The 26,486-nt window shown below is 43.6% G+C and overlaps 1 protein-coding gene across 2 annotated transcripts in view; it reads right to left on the bottom strand.

The window, feature by feature from the left end:
* The window catches only part of SLC5A7 (solute carrier family 5 member 7), a 160,128-nt gene that overhangs the window by 20,995 nt on the left and 112,647 nt on the right, over positions 1-26,486 (bottom strand). For both annotated transcript variants that reach the window (XM_078777912.1, XM_068117341.2), the window contains 2 exons: positions 24,926-25,074; positions 17,240-17,383 (listed from right to left, as the gene is read on the bottom strand). In XM_078777912.1, the coding sequence (XP_078634038.1) occupies positions 17,240-17,383; positions 24,926-25,074 (293 nt within the window). The remainder of the gene's footprint in view (positions 1-17,239; positions 17,384-24,925; positions 25,075-26,486) is intronic.

Genomic DNA, 26,486 nt, shown 5'->3' with positions numbered 1-26,486 from the left:
CGGGATAGAGATATTGGGAATGTTATTTCCGCTCACTTGGAGCACAGTGAGTTATATTGTACGAAACAGATGGTACCATCATAGGAATGATATATTGGTTGTATAATTGATTAATATTGTTATTGTACTGTTATTCTTGTGTGACCTTAATACAATACTTGTTTGTTGGTAACAATTGGTGTGGTTTCACCATTGATCTTTGACACAGAATAACACATCTTTCTGCCGTGACTCCTCTCGGGACTCGGAGGTACACCGTGACCGGGGTTTGGGGAGGAGCATGTAACACTACACACTCACCACTCCCCACAGAGGGAGGGGTGGCACAAGCAACACAGGCTTCAGCAAGGGACACACATGGAGGCTCAACCTCACATGGAGGTTTACCCTCAGAACACCGGAGCGACTCAGGTGCTGTCTGGCCAACACATAAATTTTCAGCATTTATCACATTACCCTCAAAAGATTCTGAAGGCAGAGGAGGTTGAGGAATTTCCTCAACTGGAGGCAACTGCTGAGGAGGAGGTTGCGCTCCATCGTCACCTTCACTAACCACTTGAGCGAAGGTTGGAGTACCGGCCAAGACCTTATTATCAGGCTCGTTGAGGTCGCTAGAAGGTGAGAGGGTTCTTTTCCTGGTTCTCTGTTTGCCTACAATGGGGTTTGTCTCAGCACCATGCCACCATCCATCCTGTTTACATCATCGACAACGATCTCAGTAGAGCCCTGCTGTTCATCACCATTCAGGCTAGCAACTCTATCCGTGGACTTTTTCGGGCTCGAGTCTTTTAAATGACCATATTGACCACACTCAAAACAAACTAGAGACTCTGTGGAGACAAAGACCCGATAAGTGTGACCTTCGACCTTGAAGGGCAATTCCGCATTTAAAGAGGTTACTCCACGCGGTAAAATCATATAAACGAAACGACGAAAGGACATGTCGTGTTTTAAAAGGTTATTTTTCCCTCGTATAGGAACCATAGTAACTGAAGAGACGACAGAACCAAGTTTGTTTAGTTCAGTAACCAGGTCTTTGTTCTTAAGGAACGGAGGAGCGTTAGAGAGAGAAACCCGAACTGCCGGCGTGTCGAGTGGACAAACCTGAACAAACATGTCGGGAGCAAAGAAAAGCCCGTGCTCGACTATCTGAGCAACCATTGGTACTGTGGAAACAAAGATTACCACACGTTTGTTCTTGCGAGGAGCCGCTTTTACATTATCCAGACCGATTTATCTCTCCGACGGCAAGGATAATGGCCTCGACGTCGATTCCTGACGGAGGTGAACAAACTAACCCATGCTTCCGGGTTAGCGCTTCAAGAGACGTGTAACGAGAGCTATCCACCATCGTTTCCACGTTTAAACAAAGGATAAATGTATAAAGGGTTAATGAAGCCAAAAGGCTCCAGTAAACAAACGAAAAATAAAAATAATTGCGAAAAAAGAAACGGAAAAAAGTATTATGATTTGTAAGACGAAGCGAAAAAAACCGAAGAGGAAACCGCCCTAAGGGTGAACCTTTACCGGTCTCACCACAAGTGCTCCCTCACTCTCTCACTCTCAAGAGGGGGGAAGGGATGATAACGTGGAAGGGGAATACACAAAATATGGCACAAAGGTGAAAAGAGGTAAGGGGAGGGTAAAGATACAAACCACGAGCACGGAGCTACAATGCCAAAACAAGAGCAGACGCCATGGCACCGCACCCACGCACCGACAGCTGGCGACACAGAGAGAGAGACTTTTGAAGCTCTTTTATTATAAAGGTAAGAAAACCATACAAGTCATGCAAATAATAAAGTCACCACAATTCAAAACATGTGCAGCCAAACAACAATAAAAACACCAAGCACTAAAATAAAAAACTTAACAAACCATGATCAAGTTTACAAAACCCACCCTTTGCACACCATTTTTCCACAAAGGTTTGTAAATCATCTTTCATTTGGCAAAAAGAAAATTCCAAGCATAACCTTGCCATGATTAGAGCCTTAAACACAATTACCACATCACATAAAATATCAGCATTTGCTAGGAGCTTTGCTTTTCTTGTTTTGTAGATTGCTAATTTACCAATAGAAATTAAGAAATTAGCAAGAGCAGTCTCAGAGCGTTTTTTATAACTAAGTGGTGTTCCAAAGATAAAAACATGTGTAGAAAAAGAAAAGTTCATACGATTAAAAAAAGTTGATAAAAAACCAAAGAAGGGAGAGAGTCTTGCACAATCTACGTAAGCATGGAAAAGGTCTTCAGAAATCATACAAAAGGGGCATTCCACTGAATTATCCTCATTAAAACGATGTAATAAAACATTGGAGGGCAACACCATATGGGCGAGTCTCCAAGCAATATCACCAGTCCTTTTAACAATCGGTGAAACATACATTGCAGACCATTGCGGATGGGAGGGAGACCCAGAAGGCAGTTTCTCTTTCCATCGAGCCCCAAAAGAAAGAGGCTGTAACGAGGGAAACCGAACTGAGATACACAAACGATACAGTCTCTTTTTATCCTTGCTGGAAAGTGGCGATGAGGATAGCAAGATAGATGTTGTGGCGCTATCAGCTGGCAGGCTAGCACAGATCTGTGGTGGTGTATGGTGGTCACCAATGTTGGCGGTTGAGCTCAGGCCCAGGTGCCTAAAAACACACAGGATTTCCTGTAGGACCTTGGCTACGCTCCTCAAAGATCTGATGCCAGTTCTTACTTGAAGATGTCCTGCGGAGAACCAACTGTTCCTGTTACAGTCACGAAGGTCCCGAGTCGTTTTCACGCCAGCACTCACAAAACGTTGCACAAAGGCACGTGAGCGAGGAATAGCAGGAAAGAGGGCATTGTAGAAAAGGGGTTCCCGGAGGAACCTTTCACTGTTGTATGTCCCCATTTGGCGAGTTATTGAAATGGGCCGCCAGACGTTCAAGACATCTTGGTAAAAGTCAGGGAGCAGCGAAGCATCGACATGTTGCAGCTCCATGAAGAAGAGTTCACAATTGTACCCAAGTATGCCGGCTTGTTTTAGTATACAGTTTGCAGTCGATTTCCAGGGCAAGGCCTCCAGAAATATAAAACGACGAGCTGTAGAGACTCGGAAGGCCATCACCCGACAAAGAATGTCCACAAGCCCATGACCTCCTTCTGCCAGTGGGAGGCAAATAGTCTCTGGCTTTAGCCAGTGTTTGCCATCCCAAAAGAAGTCAAGTAAACATTTTTGGATTGACGACACCAACGTTGCAGGTGGCTGCAAGGCAATCATTTATGCCATAAGAGAGGGGCCACCAGGTTGTTAATGACCAGGGCACGACCTCGGAAAGACAAGGTCGACAAAATTCCTCTCCATCTGTTTAATTTGTTGCTGATTTTGTGGAGCAAACCATCCCAATTCCTTTTGACAAAGCCTGGGGTTCCAAGGTAAACACCGAGGTATTTCACACCTTCTTTTTCCCATGTCAAATTCATAGGGAGAATTGGAAGGGCAGAAGGTGGCATACCGCCGACCCAAACTGCTTTGCATTTCGACCAATTAATTTGCGTTGTACATGCTTGAGAGTATACCCATAGGCACTCAAATAGCAGAGAAATGTCATTACTGCTGCGAACAGCAACACATACATCATCAGCATAGGCCGAAATGATAACGGGATTTTCTGATGGAGTCACTGAAAATCCCATAAAAGAAGATCGTAAACGAATCAAAAGGGGCTCAATGCAAAGAGAGTACAAGATTCCAGATAAGGGACAGCCTTGCCAAATTCCCCTCCCAATCCGCAAAGGTGAACAGAGACCATCATTGATTTTGATAAAGCTAAAAATGTGATTATACAATAAGGATACATATGAAATAAAGGATGCCCCAAAACCAAATTGCTTTAAAATGTGAAACAAATACTCATGATTAACAGAGTCAAAAGCCTTTTCTTGGTCAATAAAAAAGAGACCGGTATGTTGTTGTTGAAATGCACACACATCCCACAGGTGTCGTACCAAAAAAATGTTATCGTGCATAGATCTGTGCATAACACAGTACGATTGATCCTGATGTATAACTGTGCTTAGAACAGTCTTTACACGGTTAGCTAGCGTTTTGGCAAAAATCTTGTAATCTGTGCAGAGAAGAGAGATTGGACGCCAGTTCTGTATCAATTGCAGGTCGTTTTTCTTAGGGATAAGGCAAACAACTGCACGCCGACAACTAAGGGGTAACAATCCCTCACGCAGGCTGTATAAAAACACTGAGTGCAAAGCAGGACCAAGCATGTCCCAAAAGGTTTTATAAAATTCAGCTGGTAGCCCATCAAAACCAGGAGCCTTATGATCAGCAAGGCCATCGAGCGCAGTTTTAAGTTCACCGAGAGTAATGTTCTCATCCAAGACATGCCGTTGATGCTCATCTATCTGCGGTAAATTGGTCGTAATATTCTGCATTGCAGGCACATCATTGGGCTTAAAGGAAAACACATTCTCAAAATAAGACCGAACAAAATGAACAATCTCCGTATTATCACTAAGAATATGCCCATCACTAGCCCGAAGACTAAGCATTTGCTGGCTCGCCTTCGTCGTCTTCTCAAACTTAAAGAAATCTTTACAACATGTGTCTGACGACAGTAAACCATTCACTCTCAGCCTGACTAAGGCACCAATACCATTTTCTTGAATTAATTCCTTAAGCAGAGTTTGTTTTTCAAAGAGGAGTTGACACCGTCTTTCATCACTGAGGACCTCAGCACCTTCCTGCAATCGTAGAATTTCTTGTTTCAAGGCATCAATACATAATTGTTTACTTTGAGAGCAATTGGTTTTGTATTGCTGACAGAAAACACGGATCTGCGCTTTAGCATAGTCCCACCACTGACAGAGATTTAGGAAACGATGTTGGAAATACACAACCTTGTCCCAAAAAACCACAAAGGATGATTTAAAGAAAGGATCGCTCAGAAGGGAGGTGTTAAAGGACCAATACAGGGTGCGGCGTTTGAAACGAGGAAAAGAAAAGCACAGTTTTACCAAAGAATGATCAGAGAAGCCTGAAGGGACAATAGCCGTATATGTCACAAGGTTGACAGCAGAGTTAGGAATATAAAATGTATCAAGACGAGCAAGTGAAAGATGATTTAGTAAAACCCGACACCAGCTAAATTGCTGCAGGTTTGGGTGTTGTTGCCGCCATACATCGTTGAGGTCATGCCGCGAAATTATACTGGAAAGAGGCCTACTTGAAGCTGGATGTGGCTCTGCACTGTTCCGATCTAAAGTTGGGTTTAAAGTACAGTTAAAGTCACCCCCTAAGCACAACAACGTATCAGAAGAGAGGTGTCTCAGGAAATTAAAGGACTGATTAAAAAAAGTTCCTCTATCTGTGCTATCGCTTGGAGCATAGACGTTAACAAACATAAATCGTTGCTGATTGTATTCAAGCTCTACAGAGGCTAGATAGCCTGGTACGATTTCCTTAAAGATGGGGGGGGGGAGACAGACAAACGTGAACTGACAAAAAAAGCAATACCCGCACTCACAGAATCTGTATTACTAAAAAACCAAGTGCCAATCAGCTGTTGCTGCCAATCAGCCATGCAGTCTGCAGTGGCACGAGTTTCTTGCAATAAAAGTACATCAATCTTTTCCCTCCTGGCTAATTGCACAGTTTGGGACCGACGCAGCTGACTGCGCCCACCATTAATGTTCAAGCTTGCTATGTTCATAGAAACATAGGCAGCAACACAGCCATTACAGGTTTAATTCTTTCCTTGCTGTGACAAGGTACCTCTTCAGTCTTTTCAGTGATTGATCAGAAATATGAAGGGCCGCAGATTGCTGTACAACTTCCTGAGCCCCACTAATGAAGGCGTGAGTATCAACGAAGAAATCGCAGATTTTCATGCCCTTTTTACGGTAAGTTTTTTGTAGGAAATCACGATTTCAGCAGGAGGGACGGAGCCTCCAGAGACATGCTCCGATGAGAAGTCGGCCTCACCATCACTCAGTGAGGCAACGGAAGAACCCCCATCAGAGTCACAATCATTGCATTGAGAGTCCATTGCTGAGGCAACAGGCTCATCGACGTGAAAATCTGAGACTTCAGCACTATCGCCCTGCTGACCATGAGCTTGACAAGGCTCAGCTGCCTCAATGGAGGATTCCACAGACAGATCACTAGTTCCAACACACTCACCACTCCCCACAGAGGGAGGGGTGGCACAATCAACACAAGCTTCATCAGGGGACACACATGGAGGCTCAACCTCACATGGAGGTTTACCCTCAGAACACTGGAGAGACTCAGGTGCTGTCTGGCCAACACATACATTTTCAGCATTTATCACATTACCCTCAGAGTATTCTGAAGGTGGGGGAGGTTGAGCAATTTCCTCAACTGGAGGAAACTGCTGAGGAGGAGGTCGCGCTCCACCATAACCTTCACTAACCACTTGAGCGAAGGTTGGAGGACAGGCCAAGACCTTATTATCAGGCTCGTTGAGGTCGCTAGAAGGTGGGAGGGTTCTTTTCCTGGTTCTCTGTTTGTCTACAATGGGGTTTGCATCAGCACCACCCATACTGTTTACATCATCGACAACGATCTCAGTAGAGCCCTGCTGTTCATCACCATTCAGGCTAGTGACTCTATCTGTGGACTTTTTCGGGCACGAGTCTTTTAAATGACCATATTGACCACACTCAAAACAAACTAGAGACTCTGTGGAGACAAAGACCCGATAAGTGTGACCTTCGACCTTGAAGGGCAATACCGCATTTAAAGAGGTTACACCACACGGTAAGATCAGATAAACAAAACGACGAAAGGACATGACGTGTTTTAAACGGTTATTTTTCCCTCGTACAGGAACCAAAGTAACTGAAGAGACGACAGAACCAAGTTTGTTTAGTTCAGTAACCAGGTCTTTGTTCTTAAGGAACGGAGGAGCGTTAGAGAGAGAAACCCGAACTGCCGGCGTGTCGAGTGGACATACCTGAACAAACACGTCGGGAGCAAAGAAGAGCCCGTGCTCGACTATTTGAGCAACCATGGGCACTGTGGAAACAAAGATTACCACGCGTTTATTCATGCGAGAAGCCGCTTTTACATTATCCAAACCGATTAACTCTCCGACGGCTAGGATAATGGCCTCCACATCGATTCCCGACGGAGGTGAGCAAACGAACCCATGCTTCCGGGTTAGCGCTTCAAGAGACGTGTAACGAGAGCTATCCGCCATCGTTTGCACGTTTAAACAAAGGGTAAATGTATAAAGGTTAATGAAGCCAAAAAGCTCCAGTAAACAAACGAAAAATAAAAATATTTACGAAAAAAGAAACGGAAAAAGGATTATGATTTGTAACACGAGGCGAAAAAAACCCGAAGAGGGAACCGCCCTAAGGGGGAACCTTTACCGGTCTCACCACGTGTGCTCTCTCACTTTCTCACTCTCAAGAGGGGGGGGGATGATAACGTGGAAGGGTGACACACAAAAGACGGAACAAAGGTGAGAAAAGGTAAGGGGAGGGTAAAGATACAAACCACGAGCACGGAGCTACAATGCCAAGACACGAACAGACGCCATGACAGCGCACCGACAGCCGATAGGTGGCGACAGAGAGAGAGAGAAAGAGAAAGAGAAAGAGAAAGAGAAAGAGAAAGAGAAAGAGAAAAAGAGAGAGAGAGAGAGAGACTTTTGACTTTTGAAGCTCTTTTATTATAAAGGTAAGAAACCCATACAAGTCATGCAAATAATAAAGTCACCACAATTCAAAACATGTGCAGCCAAACAACAACAATAAAAACACCAAACACTAAAATAAAAAACTTAACAAACCATGATCAAGTTTACAAAACCCACCCTTTGCACACCATTTTTCCACAAAGGTTTGTAAATCATCTTTCATTTGGAAAAAAGAAAATTCCATGCGTAACCTTGCCATGACTAGAGCCTTAAACACAATTACCACATCACATAAAATATCAGCATTTGCCAGGAGCTTTGCTTTTCTTGTTTTGTAGATTGCTAATTTTCCAATAGAAATTAAGAAATTAGCAAGAGCAGTCTCAGAGCGTTTTTTATAACTAAGTGGTGTTCCAAAGATAAAAACACGTGTAGAAAAAGAAAAGTTCATACGATTAAAAAAAGTTGATAAAAAACCAAAGAAGGGAAAGAGTCTTGCACAATCTACGTAAGCATGGAAAAGGTCTTCAGAAATCATACAAAAGGGGCATTCCACTGAATTATCCTCATTAAAACGATGTAATAAAACATTGGAGGGCAACACCATATGGGCGAGTCTCCAAGCAATATCACCAGTCCTTTTAACAATCGGTGAAACATACATTGCAGACCATTGCGGATGGGAGGGAGACCCAGAAGGCAGTTTCTCTTTCCATCGAGCCCCAAAAGAAAGAGGCTGTAACGAGGGAAACCGAACTGAGATACACAAACGATACAGTCTCTTTTTATCCTTGCTGGAAAGTGGCGATGAGGATAGCAAGATAGATGTTGTGGTGCTATCAGCTGGCAGGCTAGAGCTAGCACAGATCTGTGGTGGTGTACGGTGGTCACCATTGTTGGCGGTTGAGCTCAGGCCCAGGTGCCTAAAAACACACAGGATTTCCTGTAGGACCTTGGCTACGCTCCTCAAAGATCTGATGCCAGTTCTTACTTGAAGATGTCCTGCGGAGAACCAACTGTTCCTGTTACAGTCACGAAGGTCCCGAGTCGTTTTCACGCCAGCACTCACAAAACGTTGCACAAAGGCACGTGAGCGAGGAATAGCAGGAAAGAGGGCATTGTAGAAAAGGGGTTCCCGGAGGAACCTTTCACTGTTGTATGTCTCCATTTGGCGAGTTATTGAAATGGACCGCCAGACGTTCAAGACATCTTGGTAAAAGTCAGGGAGCAGCGAAGCATCGACATGTTGCAGCTCCATGAAGAAGAGTTCACAATTGTACCCAAGCATGCCGGCTTGTTTTAGTATACAGTTTGCAGTCGATTTCCAGGGCAAGGCCTCCAGAAATATAAAACGACGAGCTGTGGAGACTCGGAAGGCCATCACCCGACAAAGAATGTCCACAAGCCCATGACCACCTTCTGCCAGTGGGAGGCAAATAGTCTCTGGCTTTAGCCAGTGTTTGCCATCCCAAAAGAAGTCAAGTAAACATTTTTGGATTGACGACACCAACGTTGCAGGTGGCTGCAAGGCAATCATTTTATGCCATAAGAGAGGGGCCACCAGGTTGTTAATGACCAGTGCACGACCTCGGAAAGACAAGGTCGACAAAATTCCTCTCCATCTGTTTAATTTGTTGCTGATTTTGTGGAGCAAACCATCCCAATTCCTTTTGACAAAGCCTGGGGTTCCAAGGTAAACACCGAGGTATTTCACACCTTCTTTTTCCCATGTCAAATTCATAGGGAGAATTGGAAGGGCAGAAGGTGGCGTACCGCCGACCCAAACTGCTTTACATTTCGACCAATTAATTTGCGTTGTACATGCTTGAGAGTAAACCCGTAGGCACTCAAATAGCAGAGCAATGTCATTACTGCTGCGAACAGCAACACATACATCATCAGCATAGGCCGAAATGATAACGGGATTTTCTGAGGGAGTCACTGAAAATCCCATAAGAGAAGATCGTAAACGAATCAAAAGGGGCTCAATGCAAAGAGAGTACAATATTCCAGATAAGGGACAGCCTTGCCGAATTCCCCTCCCAATCCGCAAAGGTGAACAGAGACCATCATTGATTTTGATCAAGCTAAAAATGTGATTATACAATAAGGATACATATGAAATAAAGGATGCCCCAAAACCAAATTGCTTTAAAATGTGAAACAAATACTCATGATTAACAGAGTCAAAAGCCTTTTCTTGGTCAATAAAAAAGAGACCGGTATGTTGTTGTTGAAATGCACACACATCCCACAGGTCTCGTACCAAAAAAATGTTATCGTGCATAGATCTGTGCATAACACAGTACGATTGATCCTGATGTATAACTGTGCTTAGAACAGTCTTTACACGGTTAGCTAGCGTTTTGGCAAAAATCTTGTAATCTGTGCAGAGAAGAGAGATTGGACGCCAGTTCTGTATCAATTGCAGGTCGTTTTTCTTAGGGATAAGGCAAACAACTGCACGCCGACAACTAAGGGGTAACAATCCCTCACGCAGACTGTATAAAAACACTGAGTGCAAAGCAGGACCAAGCATGTCCCAAAAGGTTTTATAAAATTCAGCTGGTAGCCCATCAAAACCAGGAGCCTTATGATCAGCAAGGCCATCGAGCGCAGTTTTAAGTTCACCGAGAGTAATGTTCTCATCCAAGACATGCCGTTGATGCTCATCTATCTGCGGTAAATTGGTCGTAATATTCTGCATTGCAGGCACATCATTGGGCTTAAAGGAAAACACATTCTCAAAATAAGACCGAACAAAGTGAACAATCTCCGTATTATCACTAAGAATATGCCCATCACTAGCCCGAAGACTAAGCATTTGCTGGCTCGCCTTCGTCGTCTTCTCAAACTTAAAGAAATCTTTACAACATGTGTCTGATGACAGTAAACTATTAACTCTCAGCCTGACTAAGGCACCAATACCATTTTCTTGAATTAATTCCTTAAGCAGAGTTTGTTTTTCAAAGAGGAGTTGACACCGTCTTTCATCACTGAGGACCTCAGCACCTTCCTGCAATCGTAGAATTTCTTGTTTCAAGGCATCAATACATAATTGTTTACTTTGAGAGCAATTGGTTTTGTATTGCTGACAGAAAACACGGATCTGCGCTTTAGCATAGTCCCACCACTGACAGAGATTTAGGAAACGATGTTGGAAATCCACAACCTTGTCCCAAAAAACCACAAAGGATGATTTAAAGAAAGGATCGCTCAGAAGTGAGGTGTTAAGAGACCAATACAGAGTGCGGCGTTTGAAGCGAGGAAAGGAAAAGCACAGTTTTACCAAAGAATGATCAGAGAAGCCTGAAGGGACAATAGCCGTATATGTCACAAGGTTGACAGCAGAGTTAGGAATATAAAATTTATCAAGACGAGCTAGCCGAAAGATGATTTAGTAAAACCCGACACCAGCTAAATTGCTGCAGGTTTGGGTGTTGTTGCCGCCATACATCGTTGAGGTCATGCCGCGAAGTTATACTGGAAAGAGGCCTACTTGAAGCTGGATGTGGCTCTGCACTGTTCCTATCTAAAGTTGGGTTTAAAGTACAGTTAAAATCACCCCCTAAGCACAACAACGTATCAGAAGAGAGGTGTCTCAGGAAATTAAAGGACTGATTAAAAAAAGTTCCTCTATCTGTGCTATCACTTGGAGCATAGACGTTAACAAACATAAATCGTTGCTGATTGTATTCAAGCTCTACAGAGGCTAGATAGCCTGGTACGATTTCCTTAAAGATGGGGGGGGAGACAGACAAACGTGAACTGACAAAAAAAGCAATACCCGCACTCACAGAATCTGTATTACTAAAAAACCAAGTGCCAATCAGCTGTTGCTGCCAATCAGCCATGCAGTCTGCAGTGGCACGGGTTTCTTGCAATAAAAGTACATCAATCTTTTCCCTCCTGGCTAATTGCACAGTTTGGGACCGACGCAGCTGACTGCGCCCACCATTAATGTTCAAGCTTGCTATGTTCATAGAAACATAGGCAGCAACACAGCCATTACAGGTTTAATTCTTTCCTTGCTGTGACAAGGTACCTCTTCAGTCTTTTCAGTGATTGATCAGAAATATGAAGGGCCGCAGATTGTTGTACAACTTCCTGAGCCCCACTAATGAAGGCGTGAGTATCAACGAAGAAATCGCAGATTTTCACGCGCTTTTTACGGTAAGTTTTTTGTAGGAAATCCACGATTTCAGCAGGAGGGACGGAGCCTCCAGAGACATGCTCCGATGAGAAGTCGGCCTCACCATCACTCAGTGAGGCAACGGAAGAACCCCCATCAGAGTCACAATCATTGCATTGAGAGTCCATTGCTGAGGCAACAGGCTCATCGACGTGAAAATCTGAGACTTCAGCACTATCGCCCTGCTGACCATGAGCTTGACAAGGCTCAGCTGCCTCAATGGAGGATTCCACAGACAGATCACTAGTTCCAACACACTCACCACTCCCCACAGAGGGAGGGGTGGCACAATCAACACAAGCTTCATCAGGGGACACACATGGAGGCTCAACCTCACATGGAGGTTTACCCTCAGAACACTGGAGAGACTCAGGTGCTGTCTGGCCAACACATACATTTTCAGCATTTATCACATTACCCTCAGAGTATTCTGAAGGCGGGGGAGGTTGAGCAATTTCCTCAACTGGAGGAAACTGCTGAGGAGGAGGTCGCGCTCCACCATAACCTTCACTAACCACTTGAGCGAAGGTTGGAGGACAGGCCAAGACCTTAGTATCAGGCTCGTTGAGGTCGCTAGAAGGTGGGAGGGTTCTTTTCCTGGTTCTCTGTTTGTCTACAATGGGGTTTGCATCAGCACCACCCATACTGTTTACCTCATCGACAACGATCTCAGTAGAGCCCTGCTGTTCATCACCATTCAGGCTAGTGGCTCTATCTGCGGACTTTTTCGGGCACGAGTCTTTTAAATGACCATATTGACCACACTCAAAACAAACTAGAGACTCTGTGGAGACAAAGACCCGATAAGTGTGACCTTCGACCTTGAAAGGCAATACCGCATTTAAAGAGGTTACACCACGCGGTAAAATCATATAAACAAAACGACGAAAGGACATGACGTGTTTTAAACGGTTATTTTTCCCTCGTACAGGAACCAAAGTAACTGAAGAGACGACAGAACCAAGTTTGTTTAGTTCAGTAACCAGGTCTTTGTTCTTAAGGAACGGAGGAGCGTTAGAGAGAGAAACCCGAACTGCCGGCGTGTCGAGTGGACATACCTGAACAAACACGTCGGGAGCAAAGAAAAGCCCGTGCTCGACTATTTGAGCAACCATGGGCACTGTGGAAACAAAGATTACCACGCGTTTATTCATGCGAGAAGCCGCTTTTACATTATCCAAACCGATTAACTCTCCGACCGCAAGGATAATGGCCTCGACATCGATTCCCGACGGAGGTGAGCAAACTAACCCATGCTTCCGGGTTAGCGCTTCAAGAGACGTGTAACGAGAGCTATCCGCCATCGTCTGCACGTTTAAACAAAGGGTAAATGTATAAAGGTTAATGAAGCCAAAAAGCTCCAGTAAACAAACGAAAAATAAAAATATTTACGAAAAAAGAAACGGAAAAAGGATTATGATTTGTAACACGAGGCGAAAAAAACCCGAAGAGGGAACCGCCCTAAGGGGGAACCTTTACCGGTCTCACCACGTGTGCGCTCTCACTTTCTCACTCTCAAGAGGGGGGGGGGGGGGTATGATAACGTGGAAGGGTGACACACAAAAGACGGAACAAAGGTGAGAAAAGGTAAGGGGAGGGTAAAGATACAAACCACGAGCACGGAGCTACAATGCCAAGACACGAACAGACGCCATGACACCGCACCCAACACACGAACGGCCAGCAGGGGGCGCGCGAGAGAGAGAGAGAGAGAGAGAGAGAGAGAGAGAGAGAGAGAGAGAGAGAGAGAGAGAGAGAGAGAGAGAGAGAGAGAGAGAGAGAGAGAGAGAGAGAGAGAGAGAGAGAGAGAGAGAGAGAGAGAGAGAGAAAAACAAAGACATCAAATATGAAGTTGTATTTCGTCCTACAAACACAACTTCTCTCAGCCGATGGATCAGTGCACGATCGCAGCATTCAAGGCTTACGTTCATGTACATTGGGGATTAATGTTCCACCAGCAATCAGAGTATACTGGAGTAGACTGGAGAAATGCTAAACCAGCAATCAGCGTATGTTGGAGTATACTGGAGTAATGTTACACCAGCAATCAGAGTATACTGGAGAAATGCTAAACCAGCAATCAGGGTATATTGGAGTATACTGGAGTAATGCTAAACCAGCAATCAGGGTATATTGGAGTATATTGGAGTATACTGGAGTAATGTTACACCAGCAATGAGGGTATATTGGAGTATATTGGAGTATACTGGAGTAATGTTACACCAGCAATCAGAGTATACTGGAGAAATGCTAAACCAGCAATCAGAGTATACTGGAGTAGACTGGAGTAATGCTAAACCAGCAATCAGGGTATATTGGAGTATATTGGAGTATACTGGAGTAATGTTACACCAGCAATGAGGGTATATTGGAGTATATTGGAGTATACTGGAGTAATGTTACACCAGCAATCAGAGTATACTGGAGAAATGCTAAACCAGCAATCAGAGTATACTGGAGTAGACTGGAGTAATGCTAAACCAGCAATCAGGGTATATTGGAGTATATTGGAGTATACTGGAGTAATGTTACACCAGCAATGAGGGTATATTGGAGTATATTGGAGTATACTGGAGTAATGTTACACCAGCAATCAAGTACAGTAATCAGAATACGAAAGGATTTTTACAGTGTTTTTACTCAAGTATTTGTAGGGTGAAATACTATAGTCGTCTGAATTAACTTACCATGAAATACTGGAGAAGGTACTGTAGATAAAGGGCATAACCATAAGTACCTAAGATAAATACTGGACATAAATACTGGAGTAGTTCATGTGGTGAAGGATGTTATTTCTGCCTTGGTGTGCTCTTGCCACCTACCATGATCTGGGGGCACCGCATTAGCAGCATCGCCATGCCGCTACTAATGATGCCAACCAGCAGCCATCGTGCTTCAAATGCATGAATGATTGACTCATCAGACTTCGAAGTTAAAGTTTTGTTAAATTTTTGTTAAAGTTTTGTTAAATTTTTGTTAAATTTTTGTTAAATTTTTGTTAAAGTTTTGTTAAAGTTTTGAAGTTAAGATTTTGTTCCTGTTTTAGCATTTTATTAACCTAAGTGGCCCATTTATTAAGTCTAACACAGGAATTTCACGCCAACTCTTTATTAAAGCCAATTGGATGTGAAATGAATGACTGAATTAATATAATAACCGTGCACATTTCTTTACTGTCTCATCACTTTTGCTAATACTGTCGCATAATCACCCTTTAAAAAAAAGGAAAAGTCTTTCCTTTATATAAATCAACAAAATGTCACAATATCCTCTAACATGCTTTTGCTTGATCTATATTTTCTCTGCTTCCTAAACAAATAGGCCCTTGGTAGTTTTAATTCTTCTTCGTCTGAGATATACAGTCACGTGAAAAAGTAAGTACACCCCATGTAAAGTTTTGACTTTTTCAACATATTTCAACATAAAACTATTTGATCTTCATTTCAACAATATTGATAGATAAAGGTGATATAATATAACAAATATCATGAAAAATTTACATTTTGTAGTCCATTGTATAATTTAAATAAACATAAATGCAAATTTCACATGTGGAAAAAGTAAGTACACCCTTGGCTCTAATAGGTGGTATTGCCCCCTTTGGCAGAAACAACCTCAAGTAGGCTTTTCTTATAACTGTCTACCAGTCTCTGACATCGACTGGGAGAAATTTTTGCCCCCTCCTCCATGCAGAATTCTTTCAGCTGTGCGATGTTTGAGGGGTTTCTTGCATGCACAGCTCGTTTCAAATCCACCCACAACATCTCGATGGGATTTAGATCCGAGCTTTGACTTGGCCATTCCAGAACCCTCCATTTCTTTCTTTTCAGCCATTCATTTCTTTCTCATTTCTTTCTCATTTCATTTCTTTTCAGCCATCCAAAACCTTGATCTTTTCTACCCCCGCTAATTTCACCCCAAATCCACTTTTTTGAAATACCAACTTCTGTCCTGGAAGTCCTTGGTGTCCTTGTGTTTTATACTTCTCCCACCTCCCTCCCCCTTCCCATGCCTACTCCCCCCAAGCCCTCTCCCTCCCACACATCTTCCTGCTCTCAAATGTTGTGTTTGTGTGCTTCCCCTTCTCTCCCCATCTTGTCTTCCGCTCCCTCTTTTTATATATTTTGTTTGTCGGGTTGATTTGTTTGTGAAATAAATGTTAGCTCTTTCACGAGCCTCGATTCAGCATCCCAAAAAAAAACAAAATTCCTTGGTGGATTTACTGGTATGTTTAGGGTCATTGTCATGTTGCAAGGTCCACCTTCGGTTGAGCTTCAACTTTCCGACAGATGGCCTCACATTATCCTCAAGCACCATCTGGTACAATGAAGAATTCATAGTGGATTCCATGATGGTGAGCTGCCCAGGCCCTGATGCAGCAAAGCTGCCCCAAACCATAATATTTCCACCACCATGCTTTATAGTTGGTATCAGGTTCTTGTGGTCAAATGCTGTCTTTGGTTTTCTCCAAACATGTCTTCTGGTACTGTGGCCAAATAGCTCTACCTTTTCCTCATCTGTCCAGAGCACATTGTTCCAGAAGTGCTGGTCTTTGCCGAGGTGTTCATTGGCAAACTTTAGTCTTGCCCTGATGTTCTTTCTGGACAGCAAAGGTTTCCTCCTGGCACACCTACCATGTAGATCAAATTTGTGCAGCCTCTTTCTAATGGTAGACTCGTGCACTTTGACATCAACAGTGCAAGAGCTACCTGTAGGTCCTGTGATGACATTCTGGGGTTCTTAGAGACTTCTTTCAGCATCTTGCGTCTGCTCTCGGGCTGACCTTGCTGGGGCGGCCTGGCCTGAACAAGTTGGCAGTTGTTTGGAATCTTCTCCACTTGTAGATGATTTTCCGGACAGTCGAATGATTGATTTCAAATTGTTTGTAGATCTTTTTAAATCCCTTCCCAGACTCGTAGGCATCTGTAACCTTCTTTCTGAAGGCCTCAGGGAGCTCTTTTGATCTAGGCATGGTGACGCCACACACTTCAACAACAAAGAGCAAACCAAACTAAATGTCTGAGGTTTAAATAAGACAGGTTCCTCCAAAATCCTCTCTAACGATGTTCTAATCATTTGCACCTGAGCTGGTGCACCTGATTCTAATTTTAGGTATTTGAAGTAGTGATAAATGAAAGGGTGTACTTACTTTTTCCACATGCGAAATTTGCATTTATGTTTATTTAAATTATACAATGGACTACAAAATGTAAATGTTTCATGATATTTGTTATATTATATCACCTTAACCTATCAATATTGTTGAAATGAAGATCAAATAGCTGTATGTTGAAATATGTTGAAAAAGTCAAAACTTTACATGGGGTGTACTTACTTTTTCACGTGACTGTATGTAACCCCCTACATTTTTCATCAGTGATGAACATACCAACAGCAGGTAATTATCAAGCCACATTGTGATGTCCTTCTCCGCAATGCTGCCCAGCCATGGGGGCTGGAAGACCCTCTCACGTGCTGTCTTTGTGATGTCCACCACTGCCACGTTGGTCATTGCAAATGGGATAGTCAGCCACTGCAAAAGAGATATTGGACATTCACATTGTCCAAACAATACACATGGGGCAAACTATTATTATGTAATGCATCATGTACAGTAATATGTATTGTGTTTCTCCAGCAGCTGGGCTGTAGATATGCTCTGTATGCTGATTTGAGAGCAATAGGCCTTGGTCTTTGGCCTAATTAAGGGAAATGCCAATAATATTGAGAGCTGTAGATGGCACAGATTCAACTAGAGACTTCATAGAACATGATACCCTGTGCAGTGTTTAAGAAGATACTTAAATTATAATACAATAATTATTTTAAATATTGCTACTGAAGCAGTCTTATACACCACCCTTATACACTGTAATAAGATGACTTCTTTTTTTTGTGTACAAGATCGAGGCTCGTATAAGAGCTAACATCAATCACAAAAAAAAACGGACACAAAAAACATACAATAAAGGGAGCGGGTGACAAGATGGGGAGAGAGAGGGAAGCACACAAGTACAACAGCAGAGAACAGGGACAACGGGAGATCTGTGGGAGGGAGAGGGCTTGGGGGGGAAGAGGCATGGGAAGAGAGGGGGGGGGGGAGTTTCGTCATTGGGGGGCATTGAGTCGCAGTTTAGGAGATAAGAGGTTTTATTGATTACCGTAGAACACAGCATCAATTGGCATTGTAGATAGCCATATCGACGGCCTCTTCTTCACCACGATCCTCTCACATGCCACGTCCTCTCATGCTATATATCAATATATAAGATGTTTTACGAAGTCTTATGAAGCCAATTTGTGTTCTACAGTGTTCAATGATGTCATTCCATTTAAAGAGGGTTTAAAGGTGTATAAATAAATTAATTCTGGATTTTACAGCTGTTTTACCAAGTGTCTATTACATCACCTTATCTAACACATTAAATTAGCTCCTCATGACTGTTGTTTGTGTCCTTTATAACATCCTTTAAAACAGTAAGTTTCCTGTTTGGAAAGATTTTAAATTTTGTTTGACTGCCAGACATGCAGCAGAGTAAAAATAATATGCGCATGTAGGGTCGAGACAAATTCAGAGCCAAAGTACGGTAAAACGGAAAACTTGTCTTCCAATTCATGTTCCGATTCATGGTCAAAATGTATCATTCAATTTAAATAAGTTGTTCCTCAATCACAAACTGATAAGATATATGGACAGATGGGCAAGAACAAATTGCTTAACCCCGCCTTTGGCTTCGCCTGTGTGGGGTAATCAAAGTCCAAAGTGATCGTGCGGCACATTCTTCCTGCTATCTCCTCTCAACCCCGTTTTCCTCCGCCTTCCACTCCTCCCACACTTGCCTCACCTTTTTCACCCCAACCCCCAATCAAACTCCACCTAATTTGTCGTGCATCCTGGGAATATGGCAACTTTGTGGGATGAAATGCAATATTGGAGGACGGAACATATGAAGGTGGCTAGGTTAGGAGCGCTCAGTCAAGAAGTTTGATATCAACAAATCTAATGCCAGTGTGGCTATCCTTTGCGGGGAGCGAGGGGGTGGCTGCTCTATGGATGCGGAGACATTTTGCTACTTTGGTGGGATTTCTGAAGTTTACTTTTAGTTCTTCGCAAATTAATTTTCTATTTGCTCTGCCCGTTAGGAGTAAGTTTGATGTGTTTTTGTCCCCCGTCGCACCGCGGAGCGAAAGGGGGACTATGGTTTTCCCCTCCGTCCGTGTGTCCGTCCGTCCGTCCGTGCGTGCGGGCGTGTGTGCGTAAGCGAAGGACCGCATTCGAATTTGGTGTGTGGGTGCAACCCACGTCAAAATCCAAGATGGCCGCCGCCATGTATGTCTGATGCAATGTATGTCTGAACCTTCTGAGCGGAATATCTTGAAAAATAAGCGAAGTACCAACTTCTAATCTGGTGTGTGGGTGTATCTCGGCATAAGGAAGAACGCTATTGAAAATTGGGTCACCACGTCAAAATCCAAGATGGCCACCGCCATGTATGTCTGAACCTTGTGAGCGGAATATCTTGAAAAATAAGCGAAGTACCAACTTCTAATCTGATGTGTGGGTGTATCTCGGCATAAGGAAGAACGCTATTGGAAGTTGGGTCGCCACGTCAAAATCTAAGATGGCTGCCGCCATGTATGTCTGAACCTTGTGAGCAGAATATCTTGAAAAATAAGCGAAGTACCAACTTATAATCTGGTGTGTGGGTGTATCTAGGCATAAGGAAGAACGCTATTGAAAATTGGGTCGACACGTCAAAACACAAGATGGCCGCCACCATATATATATGTCTGAACCTTGTGAGTGAAATATCTTGAAAAATAAACGAACTACTAACTTCTAATCTGGTGTGTGGGTGTATCGACACATAAGGGAGAACGCTATTGAAAATTGGGTCGCCACGTCAAAATCCAAGATGGCCGCCTTGCGTCTTCCACTTTGTCAACTCGCATCACTTCACCGACGGGGGACCTAGGCGTAACGCTTGTTCCATATAAAGTAGCATTACTGCACTATTACACGTTTGGGAAGAGCAAAACAAATAATTTAGGCAGAGCCTGCGATTCGCAGAGTGCATGATCTCCTTCACGAAGAGATGGTCAGAAATGAAGACATTTTCAGACAAAACATCTTATGTTTGCTATTGGTGAAAAGTTAAGGTGCAATTGCATCTTTAACCGCCGCTGCTTGATTAACCAGTTAGTAACAGGCATTTGGTGAATGTGATGCCAGCTACATAGTACTGCAGGTATGTCTTCTACCCTGGACAACTGGAACGTTGCCTCAGATATAAAGCTACAGGTCATGAATGCAGGGATCTAGTATGGGTGAGGCATACCTCATTGGAAACAGGTGCGGCACCTTGCCTATTAAATGCAATTTGTTTTGGACTATGACCGCATTCACAAGAGCAAACATTCCTTTGCCAATGGAGTGCAAAATGTGCTGAGTAGGGAGAGTGTGGAGTTGGTGGTGGTTATGGTTCATTGAGAATTCCGAGGTGCTTGAAAGGGAAATAAAAGGCAAGTATGCTCAGAAGCAGAAAAGGAGAGTGCAGCAGGTATGCAGGTAAATTCTCTGGAAGGTGTGGATGATGTCTTTGAGGAGCCAATGAAGGATTCATAAGTAGCTCTATAAATTTAGAAAATGGACATTTAGGGCATAGCGTTAACAGAGATAAGACTAAAAGACTTTCTCTCTACCTTTTATTTTCTGAAGAGAGTGGGAACCATATAATACTTACCCAAAAGCTAGGTCTTATTTATTTATTTATTTTTGTTGCCTCCAAATCTTCTTGTTCCTTTTTTGTCATTCTTATTTCTTTGCTAAAAAGGGGAGGTCCAAACCACCTGGACGTCCTCCCTAGATTTGCATATGGGGTTGGGCCATAGACCTGAAAGACCTGGAAGGAGCCCAGAGGGTGGACAGACATGAAAGTCTTCCATGATATGGATAACATTTTGATCAGATTTATAATAGACTAGCGGAGACTACCCATCGCATCGCTGCCGGACCAATTAGACGCCCTGTTTGCCAAAATAAAATTACGATATATAAAACCAAGTGGAAGTCTGAGGGGAACAAATGGGGAGGATTCAGGAAGGGAGAGTGATGATGTGTCAAACATGTCTATCTTGGCTTAACTTGTACTTCAAAATCCGATGCAACATAAATTCAGGAGAGAACTGCAACTCTGGAGCAACCTGCAATGGCCATTGATCCCTGACCGCGTGCCCATTAAACAAACTTGTGGGTATGCCCAAAGCAAATGCTCTGTGAGCTAACCCCAGACCAGTCTCCACCATTGCCCCAGGTAAAGCCAACCATCAATACCAGCACATATCTTCTTATTAACCATCAAATATTTATCCCAATAAAAATAAGTAACCGCAAAAATCACTCAGGAATGGAAAGAGTGATGGATGTGGTGAACATATCTTTTTTTTTTTTTTTTTTTGCAGTGTGGCCACAGGTGGAAAATTAGAATGGCACTCTGTATATCACATAGCCTGGTGTTGGCTTAGCGGTTAGGGTGCCGGCTTGGGATACCTAGGATCCTGGGTTCGAATCCCAGTCAATCGCTGAATTAACACCAGGGGGGTTGACTCAGCCTGTCATCCTTCCGAGGTCGGCAAATTGAGTACCAGTTCACTGGTAATTCCCTGTGTGTCGCAAGGGGCGACTCACAGGGTTGGCGGCAGGAAGGGCATCCCGGCCATAAAACATTGCTTCAAAAAGGGGGCATGGTGCCCAAAAAAGGCCAACCCCTGCTCTGCAGGGAAAAATGGCCTCTAAAGGTGGTTCACTCTGTATATCACATACCTTCGCTAGGCTGAACAGTTTACATTTTGTATCTCACTGATAGGCTGAATATGCATCCAGACCTGACCCAAAATCGAATCGGCTTGTTGTCGTCTAAGCAACTCATCCACCAAGTTTAGTCAGAATCCGTCCATAACTTTTTGAGATATCGTGCTATTTTTCGTTGTTGGCCCCATTTCTCAATGGTGAAGAATCACTTTAAAAGTATAGTATCCAGATCCAGATTTTCACCAAAATCTAAACAATTCGTCCTTGTCAAACAGCCAACCTGTCCACCAAATTTCATCCAAATCTATCCATAACTTTTTGAGATATCCTGCCCACAGACAGACATACAGACAAACAGCGGTGAAAACGTAACCTCATCTACCTTCGGTGACGGAGGTAAAAACAAGCAAGGGAATGAACAAATGAAAAAGAGAGAGGAAGGGGAGAGGTGGGGGCGAAAGGTCACAGTAACCTACAAGTCGGAGGGTTGGGTGAGGAAGAGTAGAAACAATTGAAGATGGGAGATGACACGGGATAGATGGTGGTGCATCACGTACATGAAGCTCTACAGAGAAGAGTAAGATTGAATCACCTCTGGTAAGGCAGACAGCTTCCACAAAAAGGGAGAAAAGAGTAACAAAGAGTATCAAAAGAGTGGATGTGGGAGGAAAGTCTGGATTTTTTGGAGTTTAAGCAAGATGGAGTTACTGAAGTGGCATTTGAAATACTGGAGGAGCTTGTGGAGGATCTGAGGACTGACAGCAGAGGGCGCTAGACTTGGGGAGAGGTGGGAAAAATAGAGTCCACTGACCTGACTGTGATATGAGAGTAAGAAGTCTGTGTTTCGGCCTTAATCCGTGAATTGAGGAAGCCGGAGAGCCAGGTATGAAGGCATCCTTGTGTGCTGCAAATAGTGAGCTTGGCAAGCAGAGCAGGATGTTAGTCTGAAATTGTGTCGAAAGTCTGAGATGTCTAAGGAGACGGTCCTGAACTCTAGTTTGAGATTTAGGGCTTCCGACCACTGTTGAGAGAGAAGCGGAAGTGAATAGTATTTATTATTTTGTATGCAGCCGGTGGCTGCTGATCGCACCATTCCTGGGAGTGCGGCTGTGCCGCTGATGCAGTCCCTGCTGTTTCCAGTAAGCGGGTTCTCATTTTTCTGACCTGAGGATGACAGGCTGAGTCAACCCACCTGGTGGTGTTATCTAAGGGCACGACAGGGTCTCAAATTCAAGACCCGGGGATCTTAAGGCAGCCACCTCAACCGTTAAGCCAACACCATTGTCATGGGGCATAGTTGGTGACTGGGATGGAATCCAAACTGATGGTCAGACATCAGGATGTTTCAAAAGAGGAAAGATGTTAGCAGGGGTGATGGATTCCATGACTTCGCATAAAAATTGAGGAAAACTTTCTGCCTTTACGTGAGAGGATCTAATTCTTTTCACCCTTTTTGGGTGATGTTCGCTGACTTCCAGGCAGACGTTAGGCAACCGTAAGAGAAAGTCAGGCTGAAGAGAGCAGATTGAGGAGATGCAACTGCATCACCACTGGATTCAGAGTTACATGGCTGCGGGGATAGATAGGATAGTCACAGATGGATAAACTGGAACATGAGAGAAAGTAGGAATTTTTTTTCGAACTCCAGGAGGGCCTTGCCTTTCACAGGGGTTACGGTGTTGAAAATCCCCGTAAACCGCAAATCCAATAATGTGATGGCGATGTTGATGATGGCAACGATAGAGACCAGTTGATGGAGATGATGCTGATGATGATGAGGGAGGGTTCAGGGGGTTCTTGTGTTGATGGCCCATGTTAATTAATTCGGTGAATAAATGTGGAAAATAGTTCGTCAACACGTGATTATTCAAGCGCGTTGACCGCAATCCGCAAAGCTTGCCTCAATAAATTAATCGCGACAAAGCGAATCCACGAAGGGGAAACCCCCGAACAGCAATGCCCTCTTGTATTCCCAGGTGGAATCACTCCCAGATGCTGTGAAGATGGCAGCCCAAACTTTTTGTGACATTGCAGATTGTAGTCTCTGCCAGTTGGCATTTACAACCAGATTCTACAGCATTGACGTTGCTTTCTAACAATAACCACAGAGATATTTGGGCTTGGACAAGAAAATGACCAGAGAAGCCAAGAGGGGCGAGGAAGGAACAGGAGACGGAAAGTTTGTCATTATCAGGTACACGATTTTCACCAGGATTGTTTATCTTGCAATAAAATATTGTCCTCTTAAATTTGTTGTTTCAATGTACTCAATTTGCAGCAATTGTCAGGGATGCCTCTTTGCAGTGGTCGCACCCCCCAATGCAAGTCAGAGGCCACATCTTCCCCATTCTTCCCTGCTGCCCAGATTCATCAGGGCAGCACTGTCATGGTCAGTGTGACAATCTGTCCCCATGAACCACCTTCAGAGGACATTTTTCCCCACAGAGCGGGGGTTGCCCTTTTTTGGGCACAATGGTCCCCTTTTTGAAGCAATGTTTTACGGCCGGATGCCCTTCCTGCCGCCAACCCTGTTAGTCGCTTCTTGCGACACACAGGGATTTACCAGTGAACTGGTACTCAATTTGCGGACCTCGGAAGGATGACAGGCTGAGTCAACCCCCCTGGTGTTAATTCAGCGATCGACCGGGATTCGAACCCAGGATTCTAGAATCCCAAGCCGGCACCCTAACCGCTAAGCAAACACCAGGCAACACCAGGTCCCCATGGACCAGCCCTTTTCCTCTTGTGTCTCTCTCTCCCTCTCTAACTCTGTCGTGGCCCTGACTTCGGGAAAGCAGGGAAACACCATCCTTGATGCGTGGGATCTCTGGGTGAGACTGATCGGCTCTCTCCGTGTCACGGGCTAGTTTGAGAGAACTGTCCGGGGATATCCCACAACAACAACAACAACAACAACTCAATTTGCTACCCCACTACCATAGCTGTTTGCAATTGCTTTCTTTCATCTCTGAACCTATTGCATGGTTAATCCAATCGATCATCTCAACAATACAGCTTCTCACCAGATGTAGTATCTCATATGCATTCGGCTGATAAGTTACAGAACTTGCGTAGCCCATGTGACATACACACTGTCGTTTGACTCCTGGCAAGTTTTTCGGCTTAAGGAATATTTCCTTTGCCAGTATACAACTTAAAATAAGGGTTTACATCGTATTTCCAGAGTTGTAGTGAAATCTTCCCAGTCATTCGCAGTGCATGATACTTAGTCGACAATACTTTGCATAGCAAGGAAAAACTCACTAGGCCCAGGAAGATGCAGATGAGTTGGACCACATCCGTGTAGGCCACACTATAAAGGCCCCCGATGAGTGTGTAAAACACGGCAATGCAGGCCGAGATGATCACCGCCGCATCTATGCCGATGTCCACAACAACACTAAGCGTGGTCCCTGGAGATATTGCATTCACAAACAATAAAATCGTTACAAACAGTAGCAATATGAATCGCTGCTCAAGGGTGGGGATAGAAAAACAAAAAGAAAGAAATGCAAAAAAAAAAAAATGGTAGAGATAATCACGTTCACTGTAAATCACCCTCAGGATTACTTGTGTTAAACATTTACTTGCAAGACTGGTTACTTGAATGTCTTGGTGATTAAATAAATCAGCCATTGTTGTCAAAGGAGGTGAAGAACAAGAGCATAACATTGTACACGCAAGTCACTTTAAACTCATGAATTCCGCTTCGGAAGTTTCCTCTGCACTTCTCGCGAGATTTGAGAGAAATCTGACAAGGGCAGAATCACATGAAATCACATGAATCACATGAAGAATGACATGAAGTAGTTCGTGTACCTCCGCAAGGCTGAACAGTTTACGTTTTGTATCTCACTGATAGGCCGGACCTGTATCCGGACCCGAACCAAAATCGAATCGGCCACAAAGTTTTGTCATAATCCGTCCATAACTTTTTGAGATATCGTGTCATATATAGGTTTTGGCCATGTGAAGAATGGTGAAGAATTACCATAAAAATTCTCGGATCCGGATCTTGACCAAAATTGAATCAATTCTTCGTTGTCACACACCCAACCTGTCCAACAAATTTCATGCAAATTGGTCTACAACTTTTTGAGATATGATATACATTGTTCTTTGCCCTATTTCTTGATGGTGAAGAATCACTTGAAAAATTAAATAATTCTCATATCCGAATCCATATTCAGATCTTCACCAAAATCTAATCGAATCGTCCTTATCAGACACCCAACCTGTCCACCAAGTTTCGTCCAAATCCGTCCAACACTTTTTGAGATATCCCGCAATGTATAGTTTTTGGCCCAATCTCCCAATGGTGAAGAATCACTTTAAAATTAAATAATTCTCATATCCGAATCCATTTCCAGATCTTCACCAAAATCGAATCGATTTTTCCTTGTAAGACACCCAATCGGTCCACCAAGTTTCGTCCAAATCCGTCCACAACTTTTTGAGATATCCTGCTCTGTATCGTTTTTGGCCCCATCTCCCAATGGTGAAGAATCACTTAAAAATTCTACTAGCCGGATCCGAATCCGGATCTTCACCAAAATCTAATCATTTCATCCTTGTCAGATACACTACATCTCTGCCAAATTTCGTCCGAATCCGTCCACAACCTTTTGAGATATCCTGCTACGTATCGTTTTTGGCCCGATCTCCCAATGGTGAAGAATCACTTTAAAATTAAATAATTCTCATATCCGAATCCATTTCCAGATCTTCACCAAAATCGAATCTACTTGTCCTTGTCAGACACCCAACCGGTCCACCAAGTTTCGTCCAAATCCGTCCACAACTTTTTGAGATATCCTGCTATGTA

Source organism: Myxine glutinosa, chromosome 5 (assembly GCF_964187855.1).
Source record: "Myxine glutinosa chromosome 5, kmMyxGlut1.1, whole genome shotgun sequence".
Taxonomy (NCBI): Eukaryota; Metazoa; Chordata; class Myxini; order Myxiniformes; family Myxinidae; genus Myxine; species Myxine glutinosa.
This window is presented reverse-complemented; position numbering and strand designations above follow the sequence as displayed.